The sequence below is a fragment of the Sparus aurata genome, chromosome 21 (genome assembly GCF_900880675.1).
Source record: "Sparus aurata chromosome 21, fSpaAur1.1, whole genome shotgun sequence".
In the NCBI taxonomy this organism is placed as follows: domain Eukaryota; kingdom Metazoa; phylum Chordata; class Actinopteri; order Spariformes; family Sparidae; genus Sparus; species Sparus aurata.
In genome coordinates, this window is record NC_044207.1 from 13,397,886 (window position 1) to 13,415,371 (window position 17,486).

At 41.9% G+C, this 17,486-nt stretch overlaps 1 protein-coding gene across 4 annotated transcripts in view; it reads left to right on the top strand.

Annotated features, from left to right (window-relative positions):
- Positions 1 to 3,905: 3,905 nt before the first annotated feature.
- The window catches only part of pde4ca (phosphodiesterase 4C, cAMP-specific a), a 49,957-nt gene continuing 36,376 nt past the window's right edge, over positions 3,906 to 17,486 (top strand). For 2 of the 4 annotated variants that reach the window (XR_003982003.1, XM_030401534.1), the window contains exon 1: positions 3,906 to 4,456. Coding sequence is in view for 3 of the 4 variants with exons in the window: in XM_030401534.1 (XP_030257394.1) it covers positions 4,194 to 4,456 (263 nt within the window). In the remaining variant the exon portion in view is untranslated. Of the gene's footprint in view, positions 4,457 to 10,749; positions 12,022 to 17,486 lie in introns of those variants that run through there. The other 2 variants (XM_030401535.1, XM_030401538.1) reach the window with 2 other exon arrangements.

Sequence of the window (17,486 nt, forward strand, 5' to 3'; positions counted from 1 at the left end):
CATTTTTTATTCTGTTTATTTTCCCCATACTGTATGAAAATTCATTAGCGACGCCAAGCTCGTCACATTATAAAACCACATTTTCAAACTTGAACCGTCCAACTCAGCTCAGCAGGCTCACACATTTTCTCTCTTTTTGTCCCAAACATTTGAGCCCATTTTCCAGATTAATGATTAAAGTCATACGTGGTGAATCAATAACCAACACTTGTGACTGCAGCGTGTTGTGGTCTTGTAAAGTCAACCCAAATTTAGGATAGCTAAGCAGCACCGTGCCCTCCATCCCCATTGTCCTGTAAAGTTTCAACCATTCAGCATATGTTGACAGTGCTTTCTGTTGCCTAAATGCTCACTTTAGATTTTTAATATGTGGATTTTTCTTCTTGAGCATATGATTCAACAAAGTGCGCCGCTTACGGCACTGAAGAATTATCTCCGTAAAAGATCAGACAAACAAGCCTCTTGTGATTGTTTCCACAGCGTCCAAGCTGCTGCTGCAAACACATCTGTAGCATTTTTGCCTCTCCAGACTTAATGTGTGTGTGTGTTTGTACCTTTTTTTCACATGTCAAAAGAATGCCGTCAGACCTGTCTGGTTACGTAGGTAATTGTAGTGCATGTCAGAGACCATCAGATATGGCTGCGCTACAGACAAAGACACAATTGTATCACTGATGTTTTCTCTGTTTTTAGCAGACAAACCTTCAGCCTCGGAACACGTGTGCTCAGTTACATTTGACTACAACTGGTCACAGCATGAAACCTTGAATGCCGAAGAAAATTTTCAGGAGTGTAGGATTTCGTTGACTCAAGTAGATGAACACGAGTTGAACTTTTCTTCGGGGAGCAACTCAAGACAGATATACACAAATAAGCATTTGCCCCCGACACACCACAGAGCTGTTTTGATCAAATGATGAGAGAGAAATTCAGAATTAAACAGAAATAAATAGTGTATTTTAATGGATGTCGGTGTTGACAGATGTTGACTGCAGATTTAGCACATTTAGAACTCTACAGACAAGGCGCCGGAAAAAAAGGGTTCATATGTTGTGATGATTAGGCTCAATTTATTTATTAGTGTTTATATACCAGCAGGTACAAAGTGCCCCCCTCTGTGTGAAGAGGGCCATGTGCTCGCCTGTTTACAAGTTGGTAGTGCAATTTTGATGCTGCGCCAGAAAAATTGTTTATTTAAAGATACACGGTGTTCATATTTTATTTAAATACCACATGTTAGGAGGATCAAATCAAAAATAGAACTGAATTAGTTTATCATGATGTCACAAATAGATGTAATTATATGTCTGTCAGTGTTGAAGTTAAGCTTGTAATAACTCAGACGACTTGTTCTCAGTGGAAGCTTGCTTCAAAGGCTCAATCCCATCTCTGAGTTTTACCCTCGACCCCTGTTTTCGAGAGCCTGCTTGCCCTTCAGAACAGGGTTGCAAGGGGGAGAGTTTCAAATCTCCCTTGATAAAATGGGACAAACCTTCAAGACCGTCATGGGTCGTCAGTTGTCGCTGATGCCATTTGATGTAAACAGACAGTACAGGAAATTTCTGATGGCTATACTGATAAAGCCTTGATGAGAATGTCAGCTCTGCAATGTCTTACCCCCTCCCTAGGGAACAGCTTTTAACATTTCCGCAGCTTTCGGCAGGATGCAGGTTCTTGACCTCCTTGATGAGGTTCCCATCCCTGATTTTCAAGACAGGCACCAAAGCATTACCCTCTGACCCATAACTCCTCGACCACAAGAAAGTGTACACTGTTTTATCCGAGGAGAGGATGGTGCAGGAGCGGCAGACAATAGAAGACTGCAGAACGGGACTGTCATTTTGTCAAAAGGTGGATGCCGGTGATACAAGACCAGTTTATTATCCTTGAAAGGTGTCATAAAGCAAAGGGAGATAAACCGTGGCTTGAACACCACCTGAAAATACAACATCACAAGTGTTGAGCATACTCTGCCCACACTAGTTGGTAACTCCACGCTCAGTCATGAGAGAAGTGGTCTCATGGGAGTCTTGATGTTATTTCACCGAAGCCGTTGAAGGACCACTTTGGAAAACTTGTAAACAGACAGTCAGTAGTCAGTAGTACCCATACAGGGGGGTAGCTTTGCAATAAAGAGCACAGTTGTCTTCATGGTCACCCAGTGGACGGAGCAGACTATGAAGATGCCGTCTTGACCAACTTGATTTGTGGTTTATAACGTGCTTATAAAGGCTGATGAACTTGATGAACTCAATCAAACCCCCGTTTCATGTCTTGTGAGAAGGCGACCACAGGAATGCACACCATGTTCTTTCAAAGTCAAACTGGGATCGAGACAGCCCTCACCAGTGCCTCTGTCGTCCACATGACTGGAATGATGATGTGCTTCGGGGCCAGGATTAGTTTTGCTAAAAAATGCCAACTGAGCCTGGTTTCACAGCTTCATGTGCAGGTGTAGTAAATTCACTGCACATAATCAGTGGGCCGCATAACCAAGAAGTAAAAGCCAGGAGTTTTTTTGCCGTCTGCGCAAGAAGATATATTCTCATTGGACTGAATGGCCGCCATCTTTGGGTTCACTGTCTAGTTCTGTTTAGAATCTATGTACAATATGTTCACCAGGTAGTTTCTAACATTTTCCATTTAAAAAGGGAAGAAAACACAAAAGGCCTCCCCTTAAGCCAGGGTTTAGTTAGCTCTAGTCTACTGTAGAAACATAGCGGTGCAACATCCCTCTGTATATATAAAAGGCAGTTTGAGGTGATTACACTTATGAGAACATTACTTTTATTATATTGCACATTTAAATACTGCAACGTCTTGGATTCGCCTGACAAGTAGATTTTGGACACCTTCAAGATCAAAACTAGAAAAACAAGATCTTAACTTGTCAGATGATGGTTCATATGAAGATATGAAAAGAAAAACATGCATTCGGCCCCAAAATGAAAAGTGTACGTGCAGCACATCTGCAGTGCTGCATTTGGATGAGAGGTCATTTCTTTTTCAAAAACAAACAGCACTGTTTTATCTGAAATAGACACAGTAGCTATAAGCGTATATCCATAAAAAGTGTGCAGCCAAAAGCTGTTTCTTCTCTGCTCCTCTCTGCTCTCTCTACCATCTTTTGGTCATTGCTTCAGTCCTGTGTCAGATGTTCCAGCCCCCGAGGCTACTTCACTTGCTCCAGACAGCACCGGTGTTTAGCTGTTAGTCCTTAATCACAGGAGGACCTTTCCTCACTCTGCAGCGATAAACAAAGGGAGAGATTGGGTGGGGGGTGAAAATGATGTTGCCTCTGGTCACAGATAGAGAGCGCCATCGTGACAGCACCCATGCTCTCTATTTGCGTTTATCTACCTCTGCTTTTTATAGTCAGAAGGCCCTTCATGTGACTCTTCCTGGTACACTCAGAGCATGTGAAAGGCAAAGAGGCTGTCTCTGAGGAAATAGGCAACTTCACAACAAATTGCACTTCAGGGACCAGAGCAAAAGCCTGAGTATGCAAAGTCCGTCCGAGTGAGAGTGAGAAAGGCGAGTTGGAGGGCCAAGCCAAGCGACGGCTTGATGTTTATACACTGGAGGAAGTTATTATGAAGCACGGTCCGAAGTTGATGTACAGTATTCTACATGAGATTAGGAGTGAGGGAAGGACGGGAAGCATGGAGTTGGAAAGAGGGAGAGGGAAGCAGAGGGAGGTGATCTGTCACGCTTCTCCTCCCTGTAAATCAGACGTCCATATTTAGTTGGAGAGAGGGAAGGCCTAGCAGTAATGTAAACAGAGCTTGGGAGAGGGAGGGAGTCAGGGAGAGTGCATCAGCGCTAATGTTTAAGTCCACTGCCCGCCACAGCAGTGAGCATAATCCCCAGGAGGAGAACAGAAAGGGGCTTCAAATAAAGATTTTAAAGTTTTTTGAGGTGTTTTGGGAGCTCTTTTTGGTTTTTGAAAGAAGCTTATTTGTGAGTATTAACAGAGTTTTTGAGCAATCATGTGCAGGCCCTGGTTTTGTACATTTGGACTGGAGGCACTTAGACAGAGCAACTAATGGACACCTAATGTATGTCATGTCACGAAAAAGTCTTATAAAGTTTATTTGACAAAGCAGAGAGAAACTGCTTGTCGGACCAAAGTTACCAACAGCAGGGCGAACAAACGGACTGACTACCTGACCCCTGACCATCATCTGTCCACCATGAGTGAGCTGTGCTCTGAGAGCTCTGAAGAAGAGCAGGCGGAAGTTGGAGAGAGGCCACAGGACCGACGGCTGACCAAGCTGCCCATCATTCAGCTCATGCCCAGGTCCAAAGCCGGCTCCCCCTCAGGATCCCCAAAGATCTCCCCCAAGGATTCACCACGCGGGTCACCTCGAAACTCCCCGCTCCTGTTCAGGAAGCTGCTGATGAACCGCAGCATCAACCTGCAGAGACGCCGCTTCACTCTGGCCCACACGCCCAGGTAGAGTCCGTAGCTCTGAGGCAGATGGCAAAGATAGCAGTGCTTTGTGCTCCACCTGAACAGGCATACTGTTCCTATAATGTGCAGACACGTTTCTCTTTTTCTTGCTTCTGCACCTGCACTGGACTGCACAGGTTTCAGTGAACAGTTGTAGAGGACAAGCTGCAAACTCAAAACAGAAATTCTTACTTAAATTGATATTCTAACATGACAGTACTGTTGACCCAAGGTTTTAAGCAGCAAAGGTGCAGACTTTTTGAGCCGGTATTTAAACCCACTGGAATTATAGTGGCTATAGTGGGTCATATAGAGGATTATATGCGAAACAATTTATCCGTCAACAAAAGCTGGAAAAATAACAAGGAGACAGAGACAGAATAGCAAACTATAGTTTGTTAACATGACATCTCTGGAGTGGTTATAACATGTTAATGCCTTAAACACAAGTGTATGTAAATGTGGCCTCAGCTGTAAGTACCCCTGACGTTTTATGAGCAGCAAAGGTGTAGAAGGCGACTCTTGAGAAACATAGTTGATAGTTGAGCGAGTATTTAAATATAACAGCGGATCTGTGTATGTTGTTGAAGTAAGAGACGGTTTGTGTCTTATAGCCGAGGGTTACTCTACGCAGCTGCAGATTTATTTTTGATCTTGCGGCAGCTTTTCACACGACAAAAAATGGTTGCCCTGAGGCTGATGTTCTCAAATGTATCCCAACCACAAGATGCTCATCTTGTGTATTGCTGCGTTTCAGTAACACGCACTGTTCTAATCTATACCCAAATAAAATTGGCTGCTGTTTCATGGAAATTTCACCAATTTCAGATTGAGGGTGATTGCTGTTGGTACTTTGTTTGATTTTTTTTTTTTTTTGTATGCTTTCATTTATTAATGACTGCAAAACAAATTTGATTTATACAGTCATACAGTCAGCGGATTTTGTTAAACCGCAAAATTTAGTAACATATGTTTAGTGTGAAAAACTGCCCAGGTTCAGCTCTTAATTTCCTACAGCTGAATTGGTTTTTCCAAAGCTTTTGTTTCGTCACTGAACATAATCATCTCAGTAAACATACAGCTCAGCGATGTCTCTTCATCAGCAGTGTGTTGTTCCACTTCTTTGTCAAGCGGGTACTTAAATCTGTCATCGACAGAAAAAGCCTACACCAAAAGGAAGCGCACCTCCAGCTTGTAATGTGATATTTCCTGCTTCGCTTTAAACATATGTGATTTATTGATAGTATCTCATTGGTTATACTGGTCATAACTCTTGTTTGTAAAGAGTACAGCTGTCTGCTGTCAGTCGGCTCTTCTCTGGTGCCTGTTGATAGCTTTAGTTTTATGAGCCGTCATTGCACCAGGCCTGGCCCATGATTCCAAAGCAAATTAAACATTGACTTGGTTAACAATGTCGAGGCAAGAGCTGTATGATCAATGAAACCATACTTGACCTTAACTTCTTGAGAGAGGAAGAATAAACAGGTGTGGATGGATATACAAACAGACAGATATTTGCTCTTTTTGTCTCAGCGGGGACAGTATGTTCAATCGTTGGTGTGTTAAAACTCCTGTAGGTTTCTTCAAAGTAAGAGCCCGTTGTGGAAAATTGTGCTGTACTGCACAAGTACTGTAAAAGCAGTTTTTACACACATGCCTCCTATCTCTTTGTCAATGTTTACCCTTCACTCCTCATCATGTACACACTTAGATGTTGGCGCCGAGCATTTCTGTGTGTCTTAAACTTGTTGCAGCAGGGTTAGATGACATCCACCTCAGTGGAATCAAATTAAAAGCCTCTGTGAAACTTGAGCTGGCGCCGTAAAATACTGCTTTATTTTTATTGGCAAGACATTCATATTAAACGTTCCTGAAGAAGACAGTGTCTACTAGAAAAACTCAAAGTGTTTACAAGTTCATTCACCTTTATAAATGTGCAACCGGGGATTCATTTTCCTCCGTCTAATGGTCCTGGATTGGCAGAAAAAATTTTTTTCCAAGGTTTACTGTAACTCTCCAGCCACTGTTTCATTAATTTCGTTGTGTGTCTGTTGAAAATCTAAATATTAGAGGGCAGGAGTCCAGTCAGGGGGATTTCAAGGCTCAATCTGGAAAGTCAGACGCTTACAGTGGAACTCAGATATTCAACATGTCAGAGCTTTTACATTACCCAGCTCCGAGGTCAGGTCATTGGAAGTGTCCCTCTTTGGGGTATGTGCAGTGTCCCATAATGTCAGAGCTGAATTAAATGGATGTGGATGAGTTATTGCAGGATGGCTGGCAAGGAGGAGGAATTAAACAAACCAGCGGAAAATAAATGTCGCAGGCAGCTCAAATATAGAACATACCCGCAAAGTTATTTTCACTTAGTGTCTTAGTTGATTAAGCGCCGTTTTCCACTCCAGAGACACCGTGTCAAATGGGTTTATTTTTGTGAAAAACGTTTTTGTGAAATTGTTTTTTCAAGCCAACTCCGGATTGACAGCCAGTTTTATTTCCATTAAGTCTTTCATTGAGAAATGTAAAACATTTACTGCACTGATAGAACACAAACAAACACAGTAATTATTACTTTATTTGAACTTAACTGAATTTGAGCTTTTCAGTCAATGAGGAGTTTTGTTTTCAAAGGTGAATACAGTAGAGTTAACATAAACAACTCAATTATGGCTACTGCAGCTTATTCTGCATACCAGGTCTGCATAAAACTGTATTACAAAAGCCAGAGTATGTACATTTATCACCATTTGTGACAGTAATTCAATAGAAAAATAGTAGAAAAAAAAATGTATTGATGTGATGTAGTCTAAAATGATCTGTGCACGAGAAGAGGTATGTGGAAGAGCTACATTTAATGCATTTTCGCAAGAAGTCATACTCTATGTTCCGTGAGTAATAAAATGTCTTGAAAATCATGTTTCTCAGGTATAAATCAGTGACTTTTCATTACCGAGCTTTAAAGACCTCTGATCAACACAACCCTAAATGAAGAATGCGATTTTAAGAATTAGGACAAAACCCATTACCATAATCTCCAGATGAAAGTTAGAATTGCATTTCCTCATCTTTACCACTAGAGGCTGCTGTTTTGTGAAATGTGGGCATGAAGCACCAGGCGGACGTGTCTGTGATGGGTAGATGGCATAGAGGAAAGAGGCTGAAAAGGTCCTGATGATATTTGAGGCTATTGAGAACCCCCAAGGATTAATGGTTATAACCATTGCATAGCAGCAATAAGCAATATGATATACATAAAAATACCATAATAACTGAGATCTTGAAAATAGATAGATCATACCAGATTGTTGGCCTTTGGGCGTCATACAGTAGACGATGGCACAGTTTCTTATTTCAGCGGGAGGCGTTTTTCACAATTAATAAGCTCTCGCAGAACAGAAAAGCATATTTTCAAAGCAAGAGGTGGAGCAGCCTTAGGATCTTAAACATCAGGCAGGTGTCAGTGTATTCATTACATTTTCCCAACTAAGGATGTCATATTTATCAACAGTGTCGCAGTGATGGCCTGCTTGTGTGCAGAACGATAAAGTGACATGTACATGTTGCTTGAGTCCAGGTTATTATACCGTATGTTAAGTGATGGATTATTGGTTTTGCTGATATTAAGCTTCAGGTGATGTGACAACGCTCTCTATCTGTCCTCTGTACTCCCCTGTAAATAGTCGCTTTGTGAAGACGGTATGTTTCTCACTGGAAATGATTCACTGAAATCATTCATTCCAATAAAATGATAACTTTCACTGTACCCAAAAAATACACTTGATACTTCTAATTAATTCCTTCAAAGTCAGCACTGCATCTATAATTAGACATGGATGTAAAGTGCAACTTAGTCACATTTGTCATTGTTGTACAGAGTTTAGAAGCTGCTCGTTGTTTTGGTATTTGCATGGAAATCATTGGAACTCAAGAAAGCCATGATATACATGTTCTTTAAGTGTCTGGAAAGATTTGACCACGACTGCACATATTAGACGTGGTCCCAGGATGGATCCCTGAGGTACTCTCATTTCAATGCTCAGGACGGGTGTTGTTTCACTACCCACCCTTACACACTGAATCATGCCTGCCAGATATAATTTCATTCTATTCAGCATTTTAGAGGACAAATTAAAATTGGCTAGCTAAGATACTTTAGTGGTTGACAGTATCAAATGCCTTTTAACTATAAAAATACAGCCCCAACAATGCCTGCTTTGTCCAGTTTTTGCTTAATGGTCACTAAGAAGAAGCACGTTGTTGTGTCAGTGGAAGGTTTGGCTTGAAAACCAAATTGCATGGGACGTGATGCCTACTACTAAGTGGTCAACTGTTCAGCAACATACTTATCTGGTCAGATTGTAACAGGCCTGTAATTACTCAAGTCACATCTCCTGAACTATGAACTGGCATAACAATGACTGACTTCTGATCCTTCGGGAACTTCCCAACTTTAATAGGAGCATGACTGTATAATTTTTACCCATTCAGTAAATTAATCTGCATGCCTATTTAGAAAGTCCAGTCCAAGCATCTTATGATTTTGAGTTTTTAAGAGAGTTCAGAAAAGAAGACATGTTGAAATATATCAATGGGTGATGGACCTAGAGGTCCAGATTTGATTGATCTGACTGTCACCAGAATTCCCAAAGTAGGAGTTCTATAGCCCCTTAAAACAGGGAACCATTGTCAAAGTTTGCTTTGGCTATTCCTTCTAGATGTCTTTAGTTACTCTGTTTCTTAAGATCATGGGCAGAGTATGTTTACTGACACCTTTAATTGTACTTTTCTTTTGAAATTTCTCTGTTGTGTTTTTAATTTTGGATAGAAACATGTGTAAGCATCCACATTACGGCTATTATGGAAGGCATGCAAGCATGCAAACGTTTTAAATGACTTAAAATGACTTCCCCTGTTTTTGAGTGGTTATTGATGATGATGGTTTACTGAAGAACATTACAACGCTGTGCCCTCTGTGGCTGCCTATGATTATTCAGCTGAAAAAGATCAACACTGGAGGGAGATTGATAGTAGCTGTGCCCCCGGCCAAGTGCCTGTACTCAGCTGTTTTGTCTTGTCCACACACCAAGTGGTACCCCAGCGGTGTGCTGGACACCTAGCATTCTATTTCCTTACTGTATGTTCAGTGGTTGTAACCATGCCTGGTGTTAATGTGTCTGTGTTTGATTCTTGTGGTTTGTTTGTTAAAAAACATAGCTGAAAGCGGACTATTTGCTCATCGGTAAACAAACCGTCTGGCCTAGTTGGCGGAGTGGACCAATGGCAGGTCAGCTAATATTCAGACACCCAGTCTGTGCTCTCTGGCTAGCTCAAATTCCCTTTGAGTCAAGCGTAGATGATAACAGTGGGATCCAATATGACTCATGAACGGCGTCTCGCCTTCTTGTTAAAAAGCCAAATTGTATCAATCAGCAATGATTTTTTTCAATAGAACGTATCTGCCTTTTAGGGTGGAAGTTATTGTTGTGCTTTGTGATTTGTTTTTCGTGTTTCCTCTTTTGTTAATTTGATTTGTGATTTGTTTTTGTCTGTTGTATTTGCGTTCATGTTTTAGATCTGCTGTTGTGGTTTGCACCTCAGGGTGGAGGAAAAAAGGAAAAACTGTTTCAAATACCACCTAATTTAATCCAGATAAAGCGCTTTTATCATGTCATTGTTAAATTGATGAAGTTTTACAGTAGAATAAGTGAACACTTTTAGACCCAGCTTCAGAACACAGACAATTTATTTAAACATCAAGGATGGTTATCAAACCCCAGCTGCGCTGTGGCAGACACTTCCTGTCTGCTTGCGTTACGTTCTCTGCAGTATTTTCACACTAAGGTATTTGATGACTTCAAATATTTGTCAAACAGTGGAGAGGATATTGTGCCAATGGGATGGATTATATCATGTCATGAGATGAGAACTCAATATTAAAAAGGAACATTTTTAAAAAGCGCACACACATACACACGCACACAGTATTGAAGTATTGATTGACCGATGAGCTATTGTCGCTGCTGGCATTTCAGGCAGGCTGGTTACACGAAACGAGGAACTGTACACACAAACCTTATGTACTATACTTTAATATAGCACTCCTTTTCTTTTCTTTCTCTTCACCTCTACTCATCCCATTCTAACCCCAGTGCCGCTCACATTAGTCCTCTTTCTCATGCAATGTCATTTTCTCTCTCTCTCTCTCTCTCTCTCTCTCTCTCTCTCAGCCACCCAGCACCCCACCTCCCTACACGATCTCTCTCTCTCTCTCTCTCTCTCTGTCTCTCTCACTCACTCTCAGGGGAGATAGCGTTGTTGTTTGTTGTTTTAAGCCTGAGTTTGGTCCCACCACTCTCAGGAGAGAAGAGAGAAGAGAGCAGAAGTCTGTTATAGCCCGCTGACAGGGACTACATGGGACAGCCCACTCCAGGGAGCATCTGATGGGATTATAACACTCTTTCCAGCTTACTTTTTTTCCCCCACTAAGAATAACTCTGCTCAGTCTGTTGGTGTTGTAGCATCACAGAGGCGACCGTACATTCAAACGGACCTGATTTCGAAAGACAGAAAATACCTGGGGCCCACTGTTGAGGAGTTTTGCAGCTCATTGGGAAGAATTCAAGTTCGCCGTTTCCTATTTAGGAGTACGAGGAGATCAAAAACACACACGAGGGAGAAAGAAGCGCTTATCTTGGCACATCGGGGCTGAGCAGAAAGGAGAAAGAACAAGGGAGTAGTCCCAGATGAGCACTGACAGCTGACACCATCCTCAATTTCACTTGATTTGATTCGGCCCCATACTTTCACTGTCAGCGAGATGATATGCTAACTCCCTTTCTGATTGGTCTCTAACAGACAAGACTCTTTGCCTTTTTAGGCTGTCCACGCACACACACACGTGCACACACACACACACATACATACACACACACACACACACACATACACACACACACAAACACACTCACACATGCTCACACACGCTGAGCTGGACCTTTTTGATTCTTACTTTTCCACAAAAACAAACGGACATATCCTCCACGGTGGGACCAAAAGCTGAGCAGCAAATTGAATTTCCAGTTTGATGCACTTTGATCCCCTAATTCTGCACTGACCTGGAAGTGAATCGCTTCTAGCTAATAAGTTTTATCTAATAAATACAGAGGAGGGCTCAGCAGGTCTGACTCTCACTGTTGCGATAACTTTCATTCTTGCTCTGACCAGGTGCAGCTGATGACACTGTTGTGTTTTGCATCCTGGTGTTGTTTTACATTTGGCGTTTTTGGACCTGTTCTTCCTGCTTCATCCTGTCAGAGGGACCTGTCTGCTGGAACTTGTGGCCACAGACGACACTTTGGACAGCTCCTGATTAATGACAGCATGGGGGTTTTGGTTGAGTCACAGAAGTTCACTTTTTCTCTCCCTCGCCTTCCAAAGCTGCTATTTTGATGCCTGTCTGAACTCAACCCAGCTGTTTTCCAACCTGCCAAAAAAATGATGAACAAAGACTCTCGCTTTTCAAAGAAGATGCAAAGCAGCTTCTCCAGCCGCAGGCACTCATGCATTGGGTATGTATACGCTTGTGTGTTGAGAGTTTTTGTGATTGTGATTACAGTGAGGGGAACATGATACGTGCATTTGCAGATGTTCAGGAAATTCTGGAAAGCAGATTTCACTTGTTTCTGTGTCTGGCAAGTACTGCCTGTTTTTGTCTTTTAAAGCACATGATATGTAGTCGGCTGATAGCTAGGCTGCTGCTCTGTCACCATGTTTACAGTTGTATCACATTGTGGTGGAGTCTGTCTGGTGGTTTTATGAGTTCTATTCTGTTGTTTAGCTGTTTCAAGCTGCAGCCTTTGAGTGGAAGCAGATAACAAAAATAGAAAAAGTTATTTAGAATAGAAAAACTATGGCTGGGAAATCAATCGTGATGACAGATTTCTCGTGATTAACTTAACCGCTAATGCCAAAAATCAAACATCAGCAGAATGATTGGATGTGTGCTGTGTTGAACCCGGTGGGTGTTGCTGTTGGCGTGCTGGGTGCTGTGGTTGGCGTCGCAGGCCTCGGGGTTGCATGGTGGATCGATGGCTCTGTCCACTGATGGCCCTCCTTGGGGGTCCGTGGACCCGGGCCAAGCCGAGTCATCTGTGTCGGTACTGCCGTCATTCGGCCCAGGAGTTTTTGGGTTTCATAAGAGGACTGAGGAAATGTCAGCACTCTGTGAAAAATTGTCCATGAAAGCGGCAGATGGAGCAGATTTAATCTCTGTTTTCTATCTTGTCCTCTAGGAAACCAAACAGAGGAATAAAATAATGTGTCAAACGGGCACACTTCCAAGATATAAATCATGGTAACATGCTCCTCTTGTCTGCACACGGATGAGACTGATTGGCTTAATTGTAGTTGTAAGTTGATACAACTGAGTAATCACCGGGCCGGATTCAGGAAAAACATCAAATCTCCTACAGCTGTCATGAAATCCCTGCAGGACATGTCATAATGTAGAGACTAAAAGCAGAGACTCAATACATGATGTACAAGAATACACACACATGAAATTGGAGGCCGACATGAGTCCATATGCACTGTAAACGGTGCGGAGATGCATCGTTAAAAAATGCTTCAAACACTCCACATACTCAAGAATCATCCTCTTTATCTTTACGCTCAAAGACGAAGAAGAAAACTTTTCAGAGCTGTAGTGGGAGTTTCTTTTTCTTTTCTTTTTTTTTGTGCGGCAAACTTTTCTGAACCCTGGGCATAAGGCATGTGCCTCGCGAGTGTCATCCAAACTCCTCCAGCCGTGAGCCTGTTTGGATCATATGAGGAGATCAAAGCAGGAGATTTTAGATCACAGCCAGAGACACACAAGCCCTTTATTCTCTTTACCTGATTTCTACATCGAGTTTCCTGGCTAAAAAAACCCAAAACAACACAGAAACTGCAGTGGAGTTATTGCTGGGAGGTTTTGATCAAAGCAAAGCTCAAAACTTGTTTTTCATTTTCAGCCAGTAGAGACAATGATGCATTTATTGTGCGGTGATGGAGAAGATGCCATTGATGTGGGGGTGTTAGAGCAGTCGTAGGGCTTTAATTAGTGTAAAGGAAGCAGTTACATTATTTTGTAATTAAATCATTTTCTCTGCAACACACGCACACACACACAAACACACATTGAGACAAAGCAGTCTCTTGTAATCCATCACAACAGAGACAGCTCTTCTCCTCACTTGTACTAACAGTACCAGGGCACTATTCATCCTCTGGCCACCTCACACACACTCACACACACTCACACACACGACTTGTGCTCTCCTCAACAATGCTCTTTGCGGCTTCCCCGACAGTGTGGCACATTTAAACAACACAGTGTCACTGCATTAAGGCCAGACGAGGCTCTCAGTCAGTATCATGAGAAGATAGTTGGTGCTGGGACAGTATGAGAAGACGCCATTTATCTAATGCAGAGACTGACGGGAAGAGACCAGAGTGAAGTGGGAGCAAGAGAGACAGACGCAACGGCTGAGCGAGTGGGGAAAAGAGATAATTTAGACAAAACGGCTGAAGGCACAGACGAGAGGGTGGTGGAGCCGTGATAGAGAGGACGCAGGACGAGATAGTGCTGCTTTTAGCGCGGAGATAGTGACTGGGACGAGCAGCTTAGAGTGAGAGACAGCGGGGTTGCAGGGTGAGAAGAGATATTTGTGATGGTCAAAAAGAGAAGAGCTACATAAAGTGATTGTGATTAAAATAATAAATAGGAAAACACAAAGTGTCAAGTGAGGCCATACAAGCAAAGGGCAACAGTGTCAATGTCAGAGGTCCCAATATAGATGCCAGCCCCCTCCGCCCCCCCTCAAACACACACCCAGATTAGTCAATAGGGCCTGTGTGGCTGTGGCAGGCTGGCTGCTGTGTGCGTCACTGCTGTACTCCATATTTTCAGCATGACTGATTTCCCCAATCGCCTCCAGAGCCTCATTGATTTGTAAAGGCTGGCAGCAGCAGCAGCCGGGGACAGCTCTAACACTGCTGAAATTCAAAACTATCATCGTTACTGTATTTCACACTCGCACTGTGAATGGAGGCAGGTGTCTTTCCCTTATCCTGAAATTTAGAGAGGCTGCAGATAACGATAAAAAGAGCAAAAAAGTTGATCCTTAAAAGGAAATGACCTTTCAAACAATCTTTCCGAAGACTGTTATGTCATGACCAGATCAGACGCGCTGCTACGTGAGCCATTAAATTATGAGAGTTTTAATAAAATGCCTGACACATCTCAGATCTGTTATGCAGTTAAGCTCAACACAGTGATAGATCAAAAAGTGTTACGTCTCACTTTATTGCTGATGAAGGAATGCACTTTAGTGGGGGGAAAAAAATCCTCTCATTTTTTCAGACATTGGTGCTGGGTATTAACTTTGTAATGCAGCAGCTTCAGGATGACTGTTCGTTTGTAACCACTAGAGGGGGAAACCGACTAGGATTTGCTCAGAGACTGTTGAGCGCAGTGACCTCCTGCAGATCAAACAGTTTGTGGATATAGAAAGAAAAGAACAAATAATGTGGCGGTTGTAGATTATCAGTCTATTTATAGGTTGTTAGAAATAGGACATACGTCTCTGTCACACTTTAAAATACTAAGCATATATCTTTTTAACTCAATCCTGTATACCCTATATCGCTACTTCTGTATACTCTGTACATACGTGACACCTATTGCACATGTATTCATTTGTCAGGTTTACCCCTGTTTTCCCTGTGGGGAGAGAGGGTGTCATATGATTCAGATGATGGCTTCCAGCCTTCTAGCATTCATCTTTATTCCCCACATTAGTAAGAAGACAAGTTACCAATCTGATTCTTGTTACCACCAGGCACCTAATATAATGTTTAAGTTATTTGAGCAGGCGTAGAGTGATTCTTTTCATTAATTATATGATTCTGGGCTTTATAAATAAATTGACTTGCATTGACACCAGTACTGCTGCTTTAATGGGTCGTTACATTTAATCTGAGTGGTTTAAACATCGGCCACTTGAGGTAACTATGTCCAGCAGAGGAGGTGTATTTTATAAATTTAGTACAGAGGAGAACACCATTACCACCAAACTACCACTATGTTGGTATATGCTAATTATTCTTGATCACCGACATAGCACATTTATTTTACGAAAAGCAGATAGTCCTTTAAATTAATATTCACTTTGATATTTAGAGTGACCAATCAAACCAACACTACCTTCAGTAAAACTTGATATTTAAGTTATTATTTATAGTGTCTTGGAGAATTAATTCCCAGTTCGGTATTTTGTAAATAGATAATAAAAGCATCCCATGCATTAGATGCATTTTGGTCCTCAATGATCAATGATTCATTTTCACATGATGCCAAAATGGAGAAGTAATTGTATTCACCTTCTCAGCTCTTGAGAATAAAGATTGTTTTGGGTTATTGTAGATCTGCAGAACCGGGCCGCAGACAGGGGGGTAACACTAAGGCCTTTAAAGATCATCTTGTCCTGGCCACAAGCAACACTACTGCCGGCCCTGCTATATGATTAACTTCATACAACTATACCTACTTACACCTGCTACTACAAGAACAATATCTATGCAAAACAAACTTCACACATTAACTGTAGCCTACACAGTGGGCCTGAGTGTATATGTAAGTGATAGATAAAGTGGTGACGTGGCTGCTCTGACTGAGCATTTCACGGCCCTTGTTTTTCCTACAAACACCTCCCTGCTGAAGGAGTGGCCACCTGTCATCTGTGTGTGTGTGCGCACGGACCATCTGACTGTGCATTTAATGTGTGTCCCTGTACGTGTGCATGCATTGGTGAACTCCCGTGTGTGCACGTCCTTTTTGGGCTGCGTATTTGTGTGCGAGTGTAACTGCAAGCGTGTGCATTTTGCATGAGTGTGCACGAGTCTGTCATCCACCCAATCCCCAAATCAGATGAGCCCCAAACCCCGCCGTCATGTTAGCAGATGGTAGCCTAATGAATCATGAGGGCGACACACTGATAGCTTTTACTATAGAACAGGCTGTAACATGACGTTTGACATCACAGAGCTTCAGTTAAATATATCGCAGCAGCCACATGCTCACACCTGGTGCTTTGTTACGTACACACTAGATTTGATGACATGTACACCAGAAAGAAATGTGTTTTCCCTCACTTTGTAGGGATTACCTTTAATTTAAAATTAAAATCACTGTTGCGTGCTGCACGCAGCAAGTCTGTACTTCCTGTGCATTATCATTGCTGGATAAAAAAAGTTATTAGTTAAAGATTTTTTGTCTTAAACAAAGTTTTAATAATACTCTTTTCTGCTGATCCTGATGTAGAAAAACTATAGTTGCCTTGCTCATGTGCAAATATGTGTGAGTGTGCAGTGTCCCCTGAAAGAACCACGTCGTACGGCCAAGCGTAATTCAAACCAACACAAAAGTTGTTTTTACTTCTAATGGAGATCCTAGTTTCCCAAGATAGCAAAAATGCTTAATTTATGGGACATTGTGTGTGTAAAACGGCACAATACACAATACAATGTTGGAGGTTTCTATGTGATAAAATAACAACATAACATTCTGGCTTTAAGAATATAATACTGAAGTTGATCTACCCAGGCATTGTAATGCTTCTGTAGACACTAGTCATTCAGGTTGTATTAGTTCTAATTGTATATGAGTCCAAATGCAGCCACACAAAAAAACTCAAACCGGCCTGATAAGTGGAACAGCAGAATGTTTTAGACCATCTGCTTCCACAATATAAGATCTGGATGAAGCAGGTGTAAAATATGCAACCCTTGTAAGTATGGCAGCTGTTTTTAGTTAGTCACGACGAGAAATCATCAGCATTGAGAATTTAGAGGTCTGTGTGTCTAACCTGAGAACGTTATGCCCCCTGCTCTTACTCGAATTATTAAACACTTTTAGTTTGATCAGTGACCTTATTTTTGGCTTATTTGTATTGTTTAATTGCAGTTCTTCTTCTCATTTTCTGTTTTTCATATA